Source organism: Photinus pyralis, unplaced genomic scaffold, assembly GCF_008802855.1.
Source record: "Photinus pyralis isolate 1611_PpyrPB1 unplaced genomic scaffold, Ppyr1.3 Ppyr1.4_LG6, whole genome shotgun sequence".
Lineage (NCBI taxonomy): Eukaryota > Metazoa > Arthropoda > Insecta > Coleoptera > Lampyridae > Photinus > Photinus pyralis.
In genome coordinates, this window is record NW_022170663.1 from 35,033,497 (window position 1) to 35,048,149 (window position 14,653).

Consider the following 14,653-nt stretch of genomic DNA (forward strand, 5'->3'; position numbering starts at 1 on the left):
AGTAATATAGCTATATAATCGTATTTATCACATATGCAATGGAACATCGAAATATTAGCACATATTTATTCATATGCGGGTGTACAATATTTCAGTGTACACAACCGCGTGACGTCATGCGCGACTTGTGCGAGATTTCGTTCACGGGAATAGCAGACCATACTCTTATTAGGCCATGGGTTATACAATATACACTGCCTTTTTTTGAACCCCGAAAAAAAATTGTCTCAGTTCGACCCGGAAAAAAATTTCCTTATAGAATGTGGCCTGTAGAATCCATAATTTCCAACAGTTCCAAGATTGGGCTACTAGTTCAAACGTTACAGCCATTTGAATTTTTTTTCGAAATTGGTTTCTAGTCTATAACTTTTGACTGGGAAGTCTAATCGAAAAAGTACGAATTGTTTTGGATTCTACGCACCAAAATTAATAAGAAAAAGTGTTTTCCCGAGAAATTTTGGTGCAGTCGATTTTTGGTAAAAAAGGAAGGTACACACTGCCTTTTTTTGAGCCCCGAAAAAAAATTGTCTCAGATCGACCCGGAAAAAATTTTTCTTATAGAATGTGCCTGTAGAATCCATAATTTCAAACAGTTCCAAGATTGGGCTACTAGTTCAAAAGTTACAACCCTTTGAATTTTTTTTCGAAATTGGTTTCTAGTCTATAACTTTTGATTGAGAAGTCTAATCGAAAAAGTACGAATTGTTTTGGATTCTACGCACCAAAATTAATAAGAAAAAGTGTTTTCCCGACAAATTTTGGTGTAGTTGAATTTTGGTAAAAATGGGAGGTTATACACAGGGCCGGACTGAGTACTTACGGGCCATAGTATAGTATTAGTGTAGTAGTGAAGGTGGCGGGGGGGGTTAGCTCTGAGGTGCACCACAAAAACATTTTAAAGTACTCCTTTCTCGAAAATCAATTACCATACAGTTTTTTCTTAAATTGCAGCTGATAATTAAAAGTAACAAAATATACAATCCACACGAGGTGCGTCGCCTATCATTGTATTTCAGCACTTTCAAAATACTACGACAAAAAATGATAAATTCATTGTAAAACACTTCAAATAAAACAGAATTTTTTAATAACCTAACATCAACCCCCATTAGAGAAACGTGTTAATAATTTATTAATAGTGCAAGAAACTAAATACAGCACATACTTATAAATTTCCAACGGGCCATTATGATCTACAGGCCAGGTGGCAATCCCCCCCCCCCCCCCCCGTGCTAGTCCGCCCCTGCTTATGACCCATAATAATCATTACTGCAGCAATTTTGGTCAATGACTAAGCTGAACTAATCTTAAATTCTGCTTAAAGTTGACGCCGGGGATAGTCATAAATTACATAGGTAAAAATGAAATAAACTATAACCCCTGATTAGGTTTTGTAAGCGTCCGTATTACAAGGTAGTTACTTAATCAACGAGTACCTAACTAATGAAATTTTTATGACAATAGAATGGAAAAAAGGAATACTTAATTAATTAATTTTATTAGAAAGAAGTAAATTACAATTCATGGTGTTGAGAGAAAGCTGAGAATTTTTTTAAATTGCCCGTTAATCGTATTCAATAAGTTGGAAGAGCAAAACGGTATAATTTTGAGAGCTCCATATGAGAGGAGTAACCGGAGTTAGATATGATTAGTAAAGGAAAATACCTACATCAACTTGTTCAGTTTTGAGGATTTAATTTTGCGCGATACAATCCCCCATGGAAGACAACAGGCAGCGCGCATCCTGTCAGCACACGGCATGCTAGATTTCAACCTTTTGAATATAGAATCACGAATTTCTCCATTTTTACTACCCACACGTTAGTATGGGAGAGGTATTGCATTGAGGTAAAAAAATGACTCCACCCTTCGACTTTTTGTAAAGAAAATATACCTTTTGAAGTACCAGGAATTCGAATCAAACAAAATCTCGATATCGGCCTGTCTGTTATACTCTCATTTCCCTCTAAGACATTTTTTTTGTGTATCAACCATATGCATATTTTGATGTCGTACAGCAAATTGATTGCTCTTTTTAAAAATCTTAGTTTAACCGGAAGTGATATCGGAAGTCTGAATATGCGATCGTAATGTCACATATAAAATTATTATTCACAAATTTTTCGTAAAACCATAATTAAAATTCGTTACAAACTTGGACCCTTTTTGTAAAACAGGCTGTATATATTATTGTTATATAGCATCCTTGCATTTATGGCTATAGGTTACGCTGACGACATAACCGTCATAGTTTGCGGAAAATTTGAGAGTAGGTACGTACGTGTGTTACCGAATACGAGCTGAGAGGCAAATAATTCCCCTACTGAACATCGTATGCGACTTCGTATCTTATTTTTTTTCCAATATATTTGGGTTATTTGATTTTGGGAAATTTTTCAAAGTATATCCGAAACCAAAACGCGCACCGCAGAAATTAAAAATGGTCGTAATATATATACGCTGTACCGATTTTTCTTTTTGGTTTGGAAGAGAAGTTGGTTCTGTGGGTCATAGGTGATTAAATAAAATAAATGGCTTAGATGAATGATTCGCTATACACTTCAGCACAAGTTTTGCTGGTTTGTAATCTGATTAGGAGAATCGGGCTTCAATTTGCAGTGCACTTATACGAGTCAAGGGCATTGCACCAATACCTATCCGCATACAATTATTTTGAATATATTTCCATTTGTTAAAATTCGTTTCATTTCTTGATAAAAAAAATTGACCCCCGTACTATATTTATTATGGTCTGATGGAAGAAGTGTTGACGACCACGACCATCGTGATTGAAACCAACTATTGCTCTGATGAAAAAATGAAGACAAATGCATTTGTTTAGAATCGAATTCTCCATAAGATACAGTTGGTTCGGAACGTTCATTTTCAAATGTTATCGTTTTATTATGGAAAAATATAAAAAAGTAATCCTGAAGATAACAATTTGGTATTACTAAGTAAAATTCATCCGATCTTTTTGAAAACCCCTATTTGGTCACTTCTTTTGATAACAAAAGAATATGATAAACCCGATCCCCGTAGGTTTTAGAGTTAGTGCATAATTAAATAAACAAGTTTAACGGTTGCAGGTGGTATAATTGTTCTTAAAATGTCAAAAATCCCGCTTGTAAATAACATCGTAACCACATTGATATATAAAATGACAAGTAAGTATGTTAATATGACAAAAGAGTAGTGTAATATTTTACCATATCATCCAACAAAACTAGTTAGTTATAACTTTATTATAGGAAAAAAAAACGAACAATATTTTAAATAACATAAAAAATCTAATACTTCTTATCATGATAATAATAATTTATATTAACTGAAGGGTTGGAACAATTAACAAAATGAAACTGAGGCTTTGGTTTACCCTTGTCTATAATAATCTCCCATTGAGTTGTAACATTTTCTATTACAGACGTTTCACATTGAATCGCTTGGTTAACAATTATTTCATCATTAGGTGTAACATCGATAACTGCTGCATTATCGCAATTGTTTGAAACTACACAAGATTCACAACCTGACATTTTTTTTCTATGTTGATGTGTGAAATGGATTCTTCTGCTTTTCCACCCGCCTAACCTTTTCAAATCGGCAGCATTTCCACAATTATTCGCGAGAAAGGTTGCTGAGCTATGTCTTAAAAGAGTGGCCAGTGTATGATTCGATTTCAGGTAGTCCCAAAAAAGTTGCAAGTTTTTTGGGAACCGATGAAACGATTCTAAACATATTCATTTCTCTTTATTTTTTCCCTCATAGCAATAATTAACGAGATAATTGTAGTCAAATACGAAAAAAAAACGACATTTTCCTGTTTTTTCTTCATTTTTTGTTTATAACAATATGTTCCGGGACTTTCCGGCCAGGGGATCTATGATTTTTGGATTCAGAGGAATTTTTTTGACATACAGTAACAGTATACTTGGTTTCGTTGAGTGATAAGTGAAAACATCCAGCCCAAAATGTAATTTGACTAGACTATCAGGAAACTTTTTAGAGAAGGCGTAACTAATAAGATACCACCGTACCTGTATCATAAAATCACCTTCCGTACCGATATGTATCGTTTAAATTTGAGGCACAGGGGTTTAGCCCCCATCCCATGCAAGGCAATATTTCAACGCTCATTTTCATTTAACATTTGCAAGTTCAGTAATAACTCGGTTTACGGACAGTTATTGCCTCTCTTCGCAAACAATTATTAATTAAAGAGCGAAATTTAACATAATTCTTTTGCTTCTTTCTTTTTTTGTGGGTAGGTAGGTAGTTACTTAGTAGATATGTGCTTGTTTGCAAATCAAAAACGAATTTTGCTAATTGTTTCGATTTGTAAAATCTATGTTTAGTAATATAGGGGTACAGGGGGAAGAACAGATAACCTAATGGATTATCTAACCGTGAACCTATTGATTATGGTTTAGGAAAAAATTTTTCTAATCCATAAAAAAACAGTACTATTATTAATATTTGAGCCCCTAAAATAAGAATTCTTCCTGACCCGAAGAAAGCAGAAGGTCTCCCTGAACGATATAATTTAATGCTAGAAGTGAAGAAGAAGCAAGAGCGATTTCGCAAGGACCACGTAGCATTGATTACTGTGTCTTAAAATTTTAACAATCGAGAAGTTCTTCCTATTTCAGATGTTGTGTTTGATACTCGCCGTCTTTGAGTTATGTTATTATGGACGCGATGGAAAGTTTCGAGTCGCAAACGTGAAAACAGCTAACGGATTCTTGGACCGACCCCTTCAACGCCTGAACCCTTTGGAGGTGTCTCGACCGACCGAGGAGCTTATTTTTGTAAACTTCGTACTGAACCAGTACTTTCAACGGTTTTAGTAACACGAGCCGTTAAAACACGCGGAGAAGCCGCGAGGTTATGGACTTATCTCAAGTCCCTCCAGAAAAGAAGAATAATTTTCAAATTCTAATATATGAAAGAAAGTAGTCTGTTGTCAGAATTAAAAGAAGTGTCTCGGTTAAATTATATACATCTTGGGATTCACGGTAGGAGATTTAACAGTTTGATTGGTGTAGTTAATTCTGCCGAATGTATTAATTTTTGAATGTCCAATCTACACCGAACACAGAAATAGATTGTATTGCTTCCTAAAAGACACTTGAAGGTACAATTCCTGACGAAGATAAGATGTCTATTGGCAACCGACTCAAATGCCATAATTTGATTTTGCAGTACAACAGGATTGCGGTTTTCATGGTGGTTCGAATCCGGGTTTATTTCGTTGACCATAGCCCATATACTGATGTATATTTGTATTCTTTGCTATGTTTCTCTAATTCTCCCTCCCATCGTCTATCCTAAAGGACCTCTGTGTGGCCTTATTTGAATGCTTTTCGTGCAGCTGGGTTCAATCATGTTGGCCAATGGGCGTTGATTCCGAAGAGCAAAAAAAACTAGCGATACAGGGTGAATTACTAAGTGTTCTCTTCTTGAAAAAACAAACACAACAAATTTAAACTGTTATACGAAAAAGCAGCAGCAATCAAGTAAATGAAAACGGAAAACTGAATTCCAGTAACACTTAGAACGATGTCTATCAATAAATTGACATACGAAAACAGCTATTGTTTGTTAGTTTGTGCAACGATAAATCATGTTCAGATTGTTTAAAATACCTATTGTTATTCATAAATGTTCCACTACTATCCTAAGAAATTGTATGAAACTTTGTATAACTCTTCAAAATTGCATTTATTACCTATCACATTTGAAAATGAGTGATCGTGTTTTCATCAGAACGCAAATAATGAAAACGGGGGTTGATTACTGGCAAATTTAGAGATCTCGGCAATGCACGGAATATTGCTTAATTACGGTTAGTACTTTAGAGATCCTCCGAGCTCAAATTGAAAACATGATAACTTACTAATTTACAGGGATAATGTAATTAAGTAGGATCGCGAGCAACCGCTACGTAGGCAGAGCATAACAAAACTGTAAATCGTCGATACTACGAAAGTAATTAATTACGTACCCTTCCATTATCTATGTCCCTCCCAACGCCGATCGTGAGTCTTGCTTTAGCTTTCATTGCGTCACTTAGCGGAATCTTGGCTCTCGTTGCTTCGGAATGGGATTTATAGCAAAATTCCAGCAGCGCTACAATTAGAGCGATCAGGAGGCCGCCAATTAGAATGTAGAAAATTCCCGCGACGTTGCTTAACGACAAGTCGTTCCTTGCGGTCTCCTGTAACATATTGATAAATAAATCGATACGTGTAAGTTGAAATTTCGTAACTGTGAAATTAATAATTACGAAATTCAGCGAGGAGTAAACTTCTAAAGATTTAATTACTTTCTAAAATAGATTAATCCTCGAAAAGATAAACACAATGTGGAATGGGGAGGGATTTTCATTTAGAAAATGTATCTTTTATCTAAATTTGTAAAAGATAATGGATACCTGTACCTGTTTGTCTCCTTGCTTGCATTCAGTTCTGTCGTACCACCACCTATTCTTTAATTTTGTAAGCTCTCCGCCTTCCTTTAGGCTCAGCACGGCGAGATTTATGCCGTCCCTAACATAAAGAAAACGTATGTAAATGGAAATATGAATGTAAGCATAGGGTAAACTAACTTGAGTGGTGAACCGAGGGGAGTCGCAATTCCGAAACCTTTGTTGTCAAGATGTTGTCCTACCTTCATTGTATCGCAAGGTTCTCTTTCATTAATGTAGTCATTTTTGGGGGATTCTATGAGAAGAGCGTATTTCCCTTTTGACTGTCGTACGCGACGTATTCCCTCGTCGTACTTTTTTACAAAGACGTGTTTTCTAGAATTCATGTACTCCCACATCTTCGAGTATAGCGTTATTTGAGATCTCTGAAAGTGGAGGTAATTTAATGGATTCGGAAGAATAAAACATAAATGCGTACTCGGAAGAAGTCCCAGGTCGAACCGTGATAAAGCGTACCGTATTCCACTTCAGTTTGTGACGCTAAGTCTTCGGGCGAATTTATGGGAGCCTCCATTCTTTCGACCGTAAGAAATGCGGCCAAGTTCGCCGTGTAAGATGAAATAAGTATAAGGGTAAAAAACCACCAAACAGCGCCAACTATCCTCCCGGATATCGAACGGGGACCTATATCACACCCCTGTTGCATAAAGGCGGCTAGAGCAAACCAAAGAGAATTTAGTATGCTGAAATCATTTGCCATTGAGTTGGGATTTCCTCCAGGACCGGAAGGATCTCGGTGTTCGCCAGTTAAATGTAAAAGCCTCCATTCGTAGGGAGAGAAGCGCGAGACCGTAAATAAAACAATACTAACGCCGATGTAACTGAAAATTACGCACACCCATATTTCCTTTGATAGAGGATTCAGGAAGCTGAAAACCCCGGGCTTCTGTTTTACCGGTTTCTTGATCATAATTGAGATGCCGAGCGACATGAACGGTTTACTAAAGTCGATAACACGTTCTCTTTCCGATGTTATTGTCATCGGCGCGATGGCTATATCTGCTTCCTGTAGGAAAAAAGAAAGAAATAATTATCACCATTACATTTCTAATGGTCGGTACTTACAATTGCATTTCTACGTGTACTTTGAAATAAAAGGAGCAAATTAAAGCTGGGAGTGTTGCGCATTAGCGAATGAGACACCTACACTTATTTTACAAAACAATGCCGTTTTAGGAATGTTTCATGAAAGCGTGGAAATGCATTTATTTATTATGTAAGGACCGAATTCGCTTTGCGTAACTTGTTTATGAGCGTTGACCGCAACTTAGCAAACATTTTTAGTCTGAGAGCGTTTTACGTTTCGAAAGCTTCAACCCTCTACTAGTTTAATAGGGAGAACCTATCTAAGTGATAATAAATTTTATTGCATCTCGGTTGGAGAAATTATAATTGTAACCAACGAGCGTTCGCCGGACACATTTTCACAGTGAATATGACCCAGAATTGTCGGTTTGTTGAAAATTTCACAGCAATTCAATTTGAAACTTGATGAACTGCAGACTGTGCTTTCCGCCAATTTGGTTTTAAATCAACGACTTGTGAAGGAAAATTACTTGCATACTAGTCTGAGGATAGAAAACATTGTGAAATGGAACAATATAAAAATGTTCACCAATTTTTCGAAGACAGAGAGTAAACAATTACTTTCTTCAAGGCTATTCTATGTGGCCCACAAGGGAGGGAAGTAGTTTGCGGATTTCCATTTGCTTGATTCAGTTAAATTTATGATTTATTTAGTACACTGCCGCTCCCTTCGAGGGCATTACAACCATGGTATTTACTTGGATTTGAAATTGCTTTAAGTTGCAGGTTTTTTTCTACCGTAGGTATACTTAATAAATTCCGATTTTCTTTAATTGTATTGCAATAATTAACAAGATAAGACACAAGTTTCCGTGCTGAAATTTTTAACGCATTTTATTAACTATTAAAAAAATGTAATAATTATTGTTTGCGTTTGTTCGTTCGAGGGGGGGGGGGAGGGGGAAAACTGACTGAAAGGTTTATTAATTCGGACCAACCACAGTTTTTTTCCTCGCCCCCCTATTGAGATCAGCTATAATAATTCCTCATATCTGGAGAACAGAGCATCGGAAGAAGGTTTGCCTTTAAATTTTATTTTATGAAGTTATTCCGGTTTTAAAAAATGCGCTTTATCTGCACTTTTCAGTGGAAATTTTCGAAAGTCAGGGGAATTTTTCGAAAGAAAAAAGTGTTCATTATGAGATGGTTTGGTCCGTCATGTCAGTCCGTTCGTTTCTCGTCTAACTTAAGAACGAAAAGAAACAGCGATATCAAACCTTCGTCAATCGATTTCTACAAGTTCAACGATTAAAAGTCTGGTTTCCGAATTCGAGGTGAGTGGCAAAAATTCCCCTACTGAAAATCGTATGCGATTCTTCGTATCTTGTTTGCCATCTCGTTTATCATAGATACAAATTTATACAAAAGGTATAAATGAGAATAAGTGGATAAAGAGAACATTATAAGTACTTTAGTAAGAAATGCACTGAAAAAACATCCCGCTGGTCCTAGCCCCCCCCCCCCCACCATTGTGAATCAATTTAAGAATGGTATCCAATTTATGAGTTATTTAGGAGCTTTCCATATTGCAAGCATAAAGTGTTAGAGCTTAAATCACTAGGAATCTAACATTTTTTATGGGGGTGGGGGGGTCTATTTAGATTCGCCCCCCCCCCCACTGATTCAAATTACTTTTTTTAAATTAAATTTTGTATTAGAATTACGAGCTATTTAAGAGGTTTCATTTACAAGTAATTGCAATTTTTGAGTGTCATTCTTAAGAGAGTAAATAGATATAATCGATAGGGCGTAATTCATGGATAAAAATGAAATAAGTAAACGATAATAGAGCAGGGGCTACGTCCAAGTGGAACTGGCCGCCCCATCGATTATTCTCCTATCTATTGGCTTTTTTAAGAGTGTCGCTCAAAAATTGCAATTACTTGTAAATGAAACCTCTTGAATAGCTCGTAATTCAAGTACGAAATTTAATTTGGAAAAAGTAATTCGAATTAGTGGGGGGGGGGGGGCTGAATCCAAATAACTCATAGATTGGATACCATTCTTAAATTGATTCACAATAGTGGGGGGGGGGGATAGATCCAGCGGGGTTAAAAAAAAACACTGACTGTTCACCGTTATTCGCTAGAATATACAATTTCTCCACGGCGCGGCGGGCTTTATAGAAACGGGAGTAACGCCTACAGCTCCTGAGTGAATATTAAATTTTACCTAGAAGTAATTTTAATAGTAGTAAAAAACTGTAAAGGGGATAATCACATGTATTATTCAGAGTAAGGGTGGTCACCAATATCAAAAATAAACATGTTTATATTGAACGGTTTAAACATATCTTTGCAGATGTTTAATTCCGTCCCGATGTATGATAAAGACGAACAAAAAGGGGGGGTTGGAGTAGATATACAAAATATTAGAGAAATTACGACAAGAAAGATTAGGGACATCTGCAAGTAATTGTGTTAAGTGTTTCTTAAAAGTTTATTGCACTTTAATCCGATCTTGCGATAAGGAGTTCGTTATCGCTCCGTCAAAGATAAAGATAATGAATTTGAAGATAAACATGTGTTCTTTGAAGTAAACGCAGGTGTTTAACAAAGTTGAAGTTAGACGGGAGGGAGAGCCGGCCAGTGTTTTTAGCGGATTTGATTGGTTAATGTCGTTATTAAGTAAGGAAATAGATCGGAAAGTTTATAAATAGAAGGGAGAAATGTTTTAACTAAGGGGGGAAAACGTTAAACGAGGCGTTTGAGTTAGCTTTTTTGGTGAAAGATAGCCAGTTTTGGTGGTTATTGTAGCTTAGATGGTGTTCTAAGAGATATTAATTCGTCGTTATAGAAGTGAATGTTCTAAAGCGTTGTGTCTCGTATACAGAGAAGCACGCATACAAAATCGAATCATACAAAAAATACATCGCAGACATCGGCCCCGGAGATCCAGGGATGTGGAAAACCACTAAACGAATACTAAAACAGAACGATGAACTGTCAACCCTTACCTCTGGAACACACATACTTAGCACAGATGCCGAAAAATCCGAAGCGTTCGCTACCCACCTAGAAAAGTTATTCTCACCATTAAATATCTGCAACCCCACGCAAGCACTTCATATAACTAACCACATCGAAAGAAATCTTCCCATCCCCAAAAACATTGAACCCACATCACCCAAAGAAATAGCCCAACTGATAGCAACTTTACCCAAACGAAAAGCACCTGGATATGACCTTATACCCAACATTGTACTTCAGCACTTAACCAAGAAATGCCTAGCATATCTAGCCTCCCTGTTCAATGGATGTCTGCGAAAAGGCCACTTCCCCAGTAAATGGAAGCACGGACATATTCTCATGTTCGCCAAGCCGGGCAAAAACAAACACGACATCAATAACTACAGACCTATAAGCCTACTAAACACTCTCTCCAAGGTCCTCGAAAAAATTATTTACACTCGATTATTGAAAGACATTGAAACACTACATACCCTGCCACCTTCTCAATTTGGTTTTAGGAGAGGGCACTCAACATGTCACCAGCTCCAACGCGCCAGCGAAATTATCTCAACTGGATTTGAAAATAAGTGTTACACCACAATGGCCCTTCTCGACGTAGCACAAGCCTTTGATAAGGTTTGGATCGAAGGTCTGAAGAAAAAGATACTGGATCTGAGCATTCCTAGCTACCTGCAAACAATAATCTTCTCCTTCCTTGAACGTCGAACATTTGCAGTTAAAGTAAATTCTTACACATCACAAATCAAAGCAATTCACGCTGGCGTTCCACAAGGAAGCATCTTGGAGCCACTTCTCTTTAATATCTTTACAGCAGACATACCAACAGTAACAGCATCCCTAGCCATATTTGCCGACGATACTTCCATCATTACACAGAGAACAATATTGGAAGAAGCAGTTCACGAATTACAGAATGCCGTAAACAAAATTATTAAGTGGTACAATAACTGGAACATCAGAATCAACCCACCAAAATGTCAAAGTAAGATATTCACTCTGAGAAGAATTATTGACCCACCCAACATCGAAATAAGCGGAGTTATCATACCATGGAACTCAAAGGACAGTGCAGTAAAATATCTTGGAGTTCATTTAGATACTCGTCTCACCTGGAGTTACCATATAAACCAAAAACTCTCCCAAGGCAACAATCGACTAAGACAGCTTTATCCGTTAATAAATCGAAAATCCTCACTCAAACCCGAATGCACTACGTTGCTATACAAGACCTTATTACGACCATTAATACTCTACGCTAGTCCGATTTGGCTCAACACTTCCAAAACCAACATTCAGAAATTGCAGCGATTTCAAAACAAAACCCTTAGAATTGCTGTAAACGCCCCTTGGTACATACGCAACAATCAGCTCCACTACGAATTAGGCGTTTCGTCTATTCAAGACTTCACGTTAAAATGTGCAAAGAAGTTCGTTAAAAATGCAAGTGCGTGCGACGGTGCAGTGTTTTTCAATCTTTCTCAAAAAAACTTATTCATTAGATTAAAACGAAAAATGCCGCAAGATCTTATAGCTTCCGAAGACGATAGTGAATAAGCCAATCCTTTAAATGTTATACATTCACTTTTTATAAATTCGCATTAGTCGTCAGAGACATTAGAATAAGTCTTGTCATTATTCTCGTCATTTTGTGTCTTTACTGTCATAAATGTCATGTATAACACTTGTATGTTGATTTGGCAATACACGATTTAATTTAAAAAAAAAAGAAGCAGTTATAATCGACTTCTAATTACAGGACAATAGGAGCGTTACCCTAATAAAAGGAATTCAACACGGCAGATTTGGGTCCGGATGGACGGACAGACAAAATGCAAACAGTAGCACATTTTTTCTAAATGCGCTAAAATGGCTTTATGGTACGGTGCTTGATAGGGTATAGGGGTTCATGACACTAACGAAGTATAAAAATGAAATTAGTTTATTAGGGCTTAAATCTTTACTACGCTTTCAAGAAACCAAAACTGTAAATTGGTACCTTGAAAAGCTCAAACATCTAAAAAATATTATATCTACAGGAAGGAGTATTTCACATTACTATCGGGGTTCAAAATGTAATGCCGGTACCGTTAAAAAGCTCAAAATGTTTATAAAGATCATATACACTTTTCAATACTGAGGCAAGGTGCCAATTTGATTCGTATAAAGTTACCAAAAAGTCCGGAGTTTTTTTTGTGACGTTAAAATTATTTTCTACTCTAATTATAGAGTTCAACCGAAAAGCTCATACTAATTTTCATTTTTTTAATACGACACATTTGAATTTGGTGCCTGAACCAAAAACAAGTACTCAAACATTGCAGATGTATGCTTTTAAAACTTAAAAAAGGTCCAATTTTTAGTGCCTGGTAATTTACTTAACATGAAAGAAGCACATAATTCTTAAAAATGAATATATCCACTAACCATTTTGGATTAAGCGTTGCACATGAGAAATAGAAGACTAGCAACAAATAGACCCCAAATTATGGAGCAGTTGGCACAAATATGCTAGAAGCATTGGCAGACCGAGGTTTGTTAGAGGTTTATTTTGTCCATCCCTCCAATCAAAAATTGTATTCATTCATTCCGTGTAATAAACGGTACTATTTTACTTCATTATTCTTAAATCTCTGGGTATCTGATTTTGAGCTGAAGATAAAGGCGAGAACAACCATTTAGGTTAAGGACACGTTTGTGTCCTTAATTATTTTACTATTTTCTGGAACTGGTTAGTTCTCCCCGGAAAATTCTCTTCATAAAATTCGTCTGCAAAAGCTCGTCTCTGAACGTTAACCTCCACAAAAACTCTGCCCACCAACAATTACACCAGGAACATTCGCCTATGTGACTCTTTTTTGTTGCCTTAATTTTGCCCTTTTGTTGTTACTTTCCAAAATCTCGCCTCAAACTTTTGCACAGAACATATGCCACAAGCAACATTATTTTTTGCAGTACCTATTTCTATTTCCTGTGAGGGAATCATAATTACCTCCCAAGTAAGTACTAATTGCTTAATGTTAACGGTCTATCTAAGAAATTTGACATTTTATCACTCTTTCTTCCCCTTTTTACCATTCGTATCCGAACTATTTTTTCTCCGAAGTGTTTATCCAGAAATATAATTATGCATTAAGAATGTTCATTTCTAAAGACTAATCGACACGAACAAAACTCACCCTCAAGAATACTGGCCCCAGACAGATCACTCGCGGAAACTCGTTCTAGGTATATTCGTCCAAGAAAAAGCATACTCGTTCAAAAGATATCGATCGCGCAGGTTATCTCTCTAGCAAAAATTTAAACCTTTCGGACTGTTCGTCTTTCAAGAAAAACCGCGTTTAATTCTAAGCTCCTTTCGGTGCTGCGACAAGGCTTATTCATTACGAGCCAGAGCTGAATTATTATGGGTTAAGGATCTCCCTCTCGGCACTTACTATATATACTCGTATATCCTGATTTGTTTAGGTACGTTTTCGTATAGCTGAGCGTCGATACTAAAGTTATTACAGTCAAATGCATCATAGGAATCTATATCTTTAATTAGGTAAGAATTATAAAAATTCTGTTGTGACTAACTGCTTATGGAGCTTTTCCGAATAAGCAACAAATTTGAGTTTCTAAAATTCAACGATTGTGGGAGACAGCTTTTGGAGAAAAAAGTTCGTTAGTATTCAACCCCATCATTTATTATTTCGCAAGTTACGTACTATATCACAAAGACGAAGAAAAGCAACTGAAACTTTGTGCGAAATTATATCCCTTTAAATCATCCCCATCATTCCTGTTAAATTTACGAAACACAAGATATTGACAAAAAATAATTTCATTGACGTGTTCTTCTCATTTTTCCAACGCCGGGTGACAAAAACGGAAAATAAACTCTTCGCACTTTTATTATTTGTTACATTTCGATCCGTCCAAATTTATACAATTGTAAAACGCCCTAAATTACGTCGGATTCTCGGTCATATTTTCGTTTGGGCAACTCAATTGACCCAACAATGTTTGAAGCGTGTAAGAGAGTATACCTCATATTTCTTTCTTAATTATGGTGAGTAGTTTTACCCGGGAGTCATATAAAAATAACGTCGTAATTTGAGCTGCTCTA

The 14,653-nt window shown here is 36.5% G+C and overlaps 1 protein-coding gene across 1 annotated transcript in view; it reads right to left on the minus strand.

Annotated features, from left to right (window-relative positions):
• LOC116174702 (glutamate receptor 1) overlaps positions 1-14,653 on the minus strand; it is a gene marked incomplete at its 5' end in the record, with an annotated part of 29,181 nt that overhangs the window by 4,048 nt on the left and 10,480 nt on the right. The window contains 4 exon segments of the mRNA XM_031492662.1: positions 6,005-6,217; positions 6,440-6,548; positions 6,608-6,852; positions 6,906-7,493. Coding sequence (XP_031348522.1) covers positions 6,005-6,217; positions 6,440-6,548; positions 6,608-6,852; positions 6,906-7,493 — 1,155 coding nt within the window.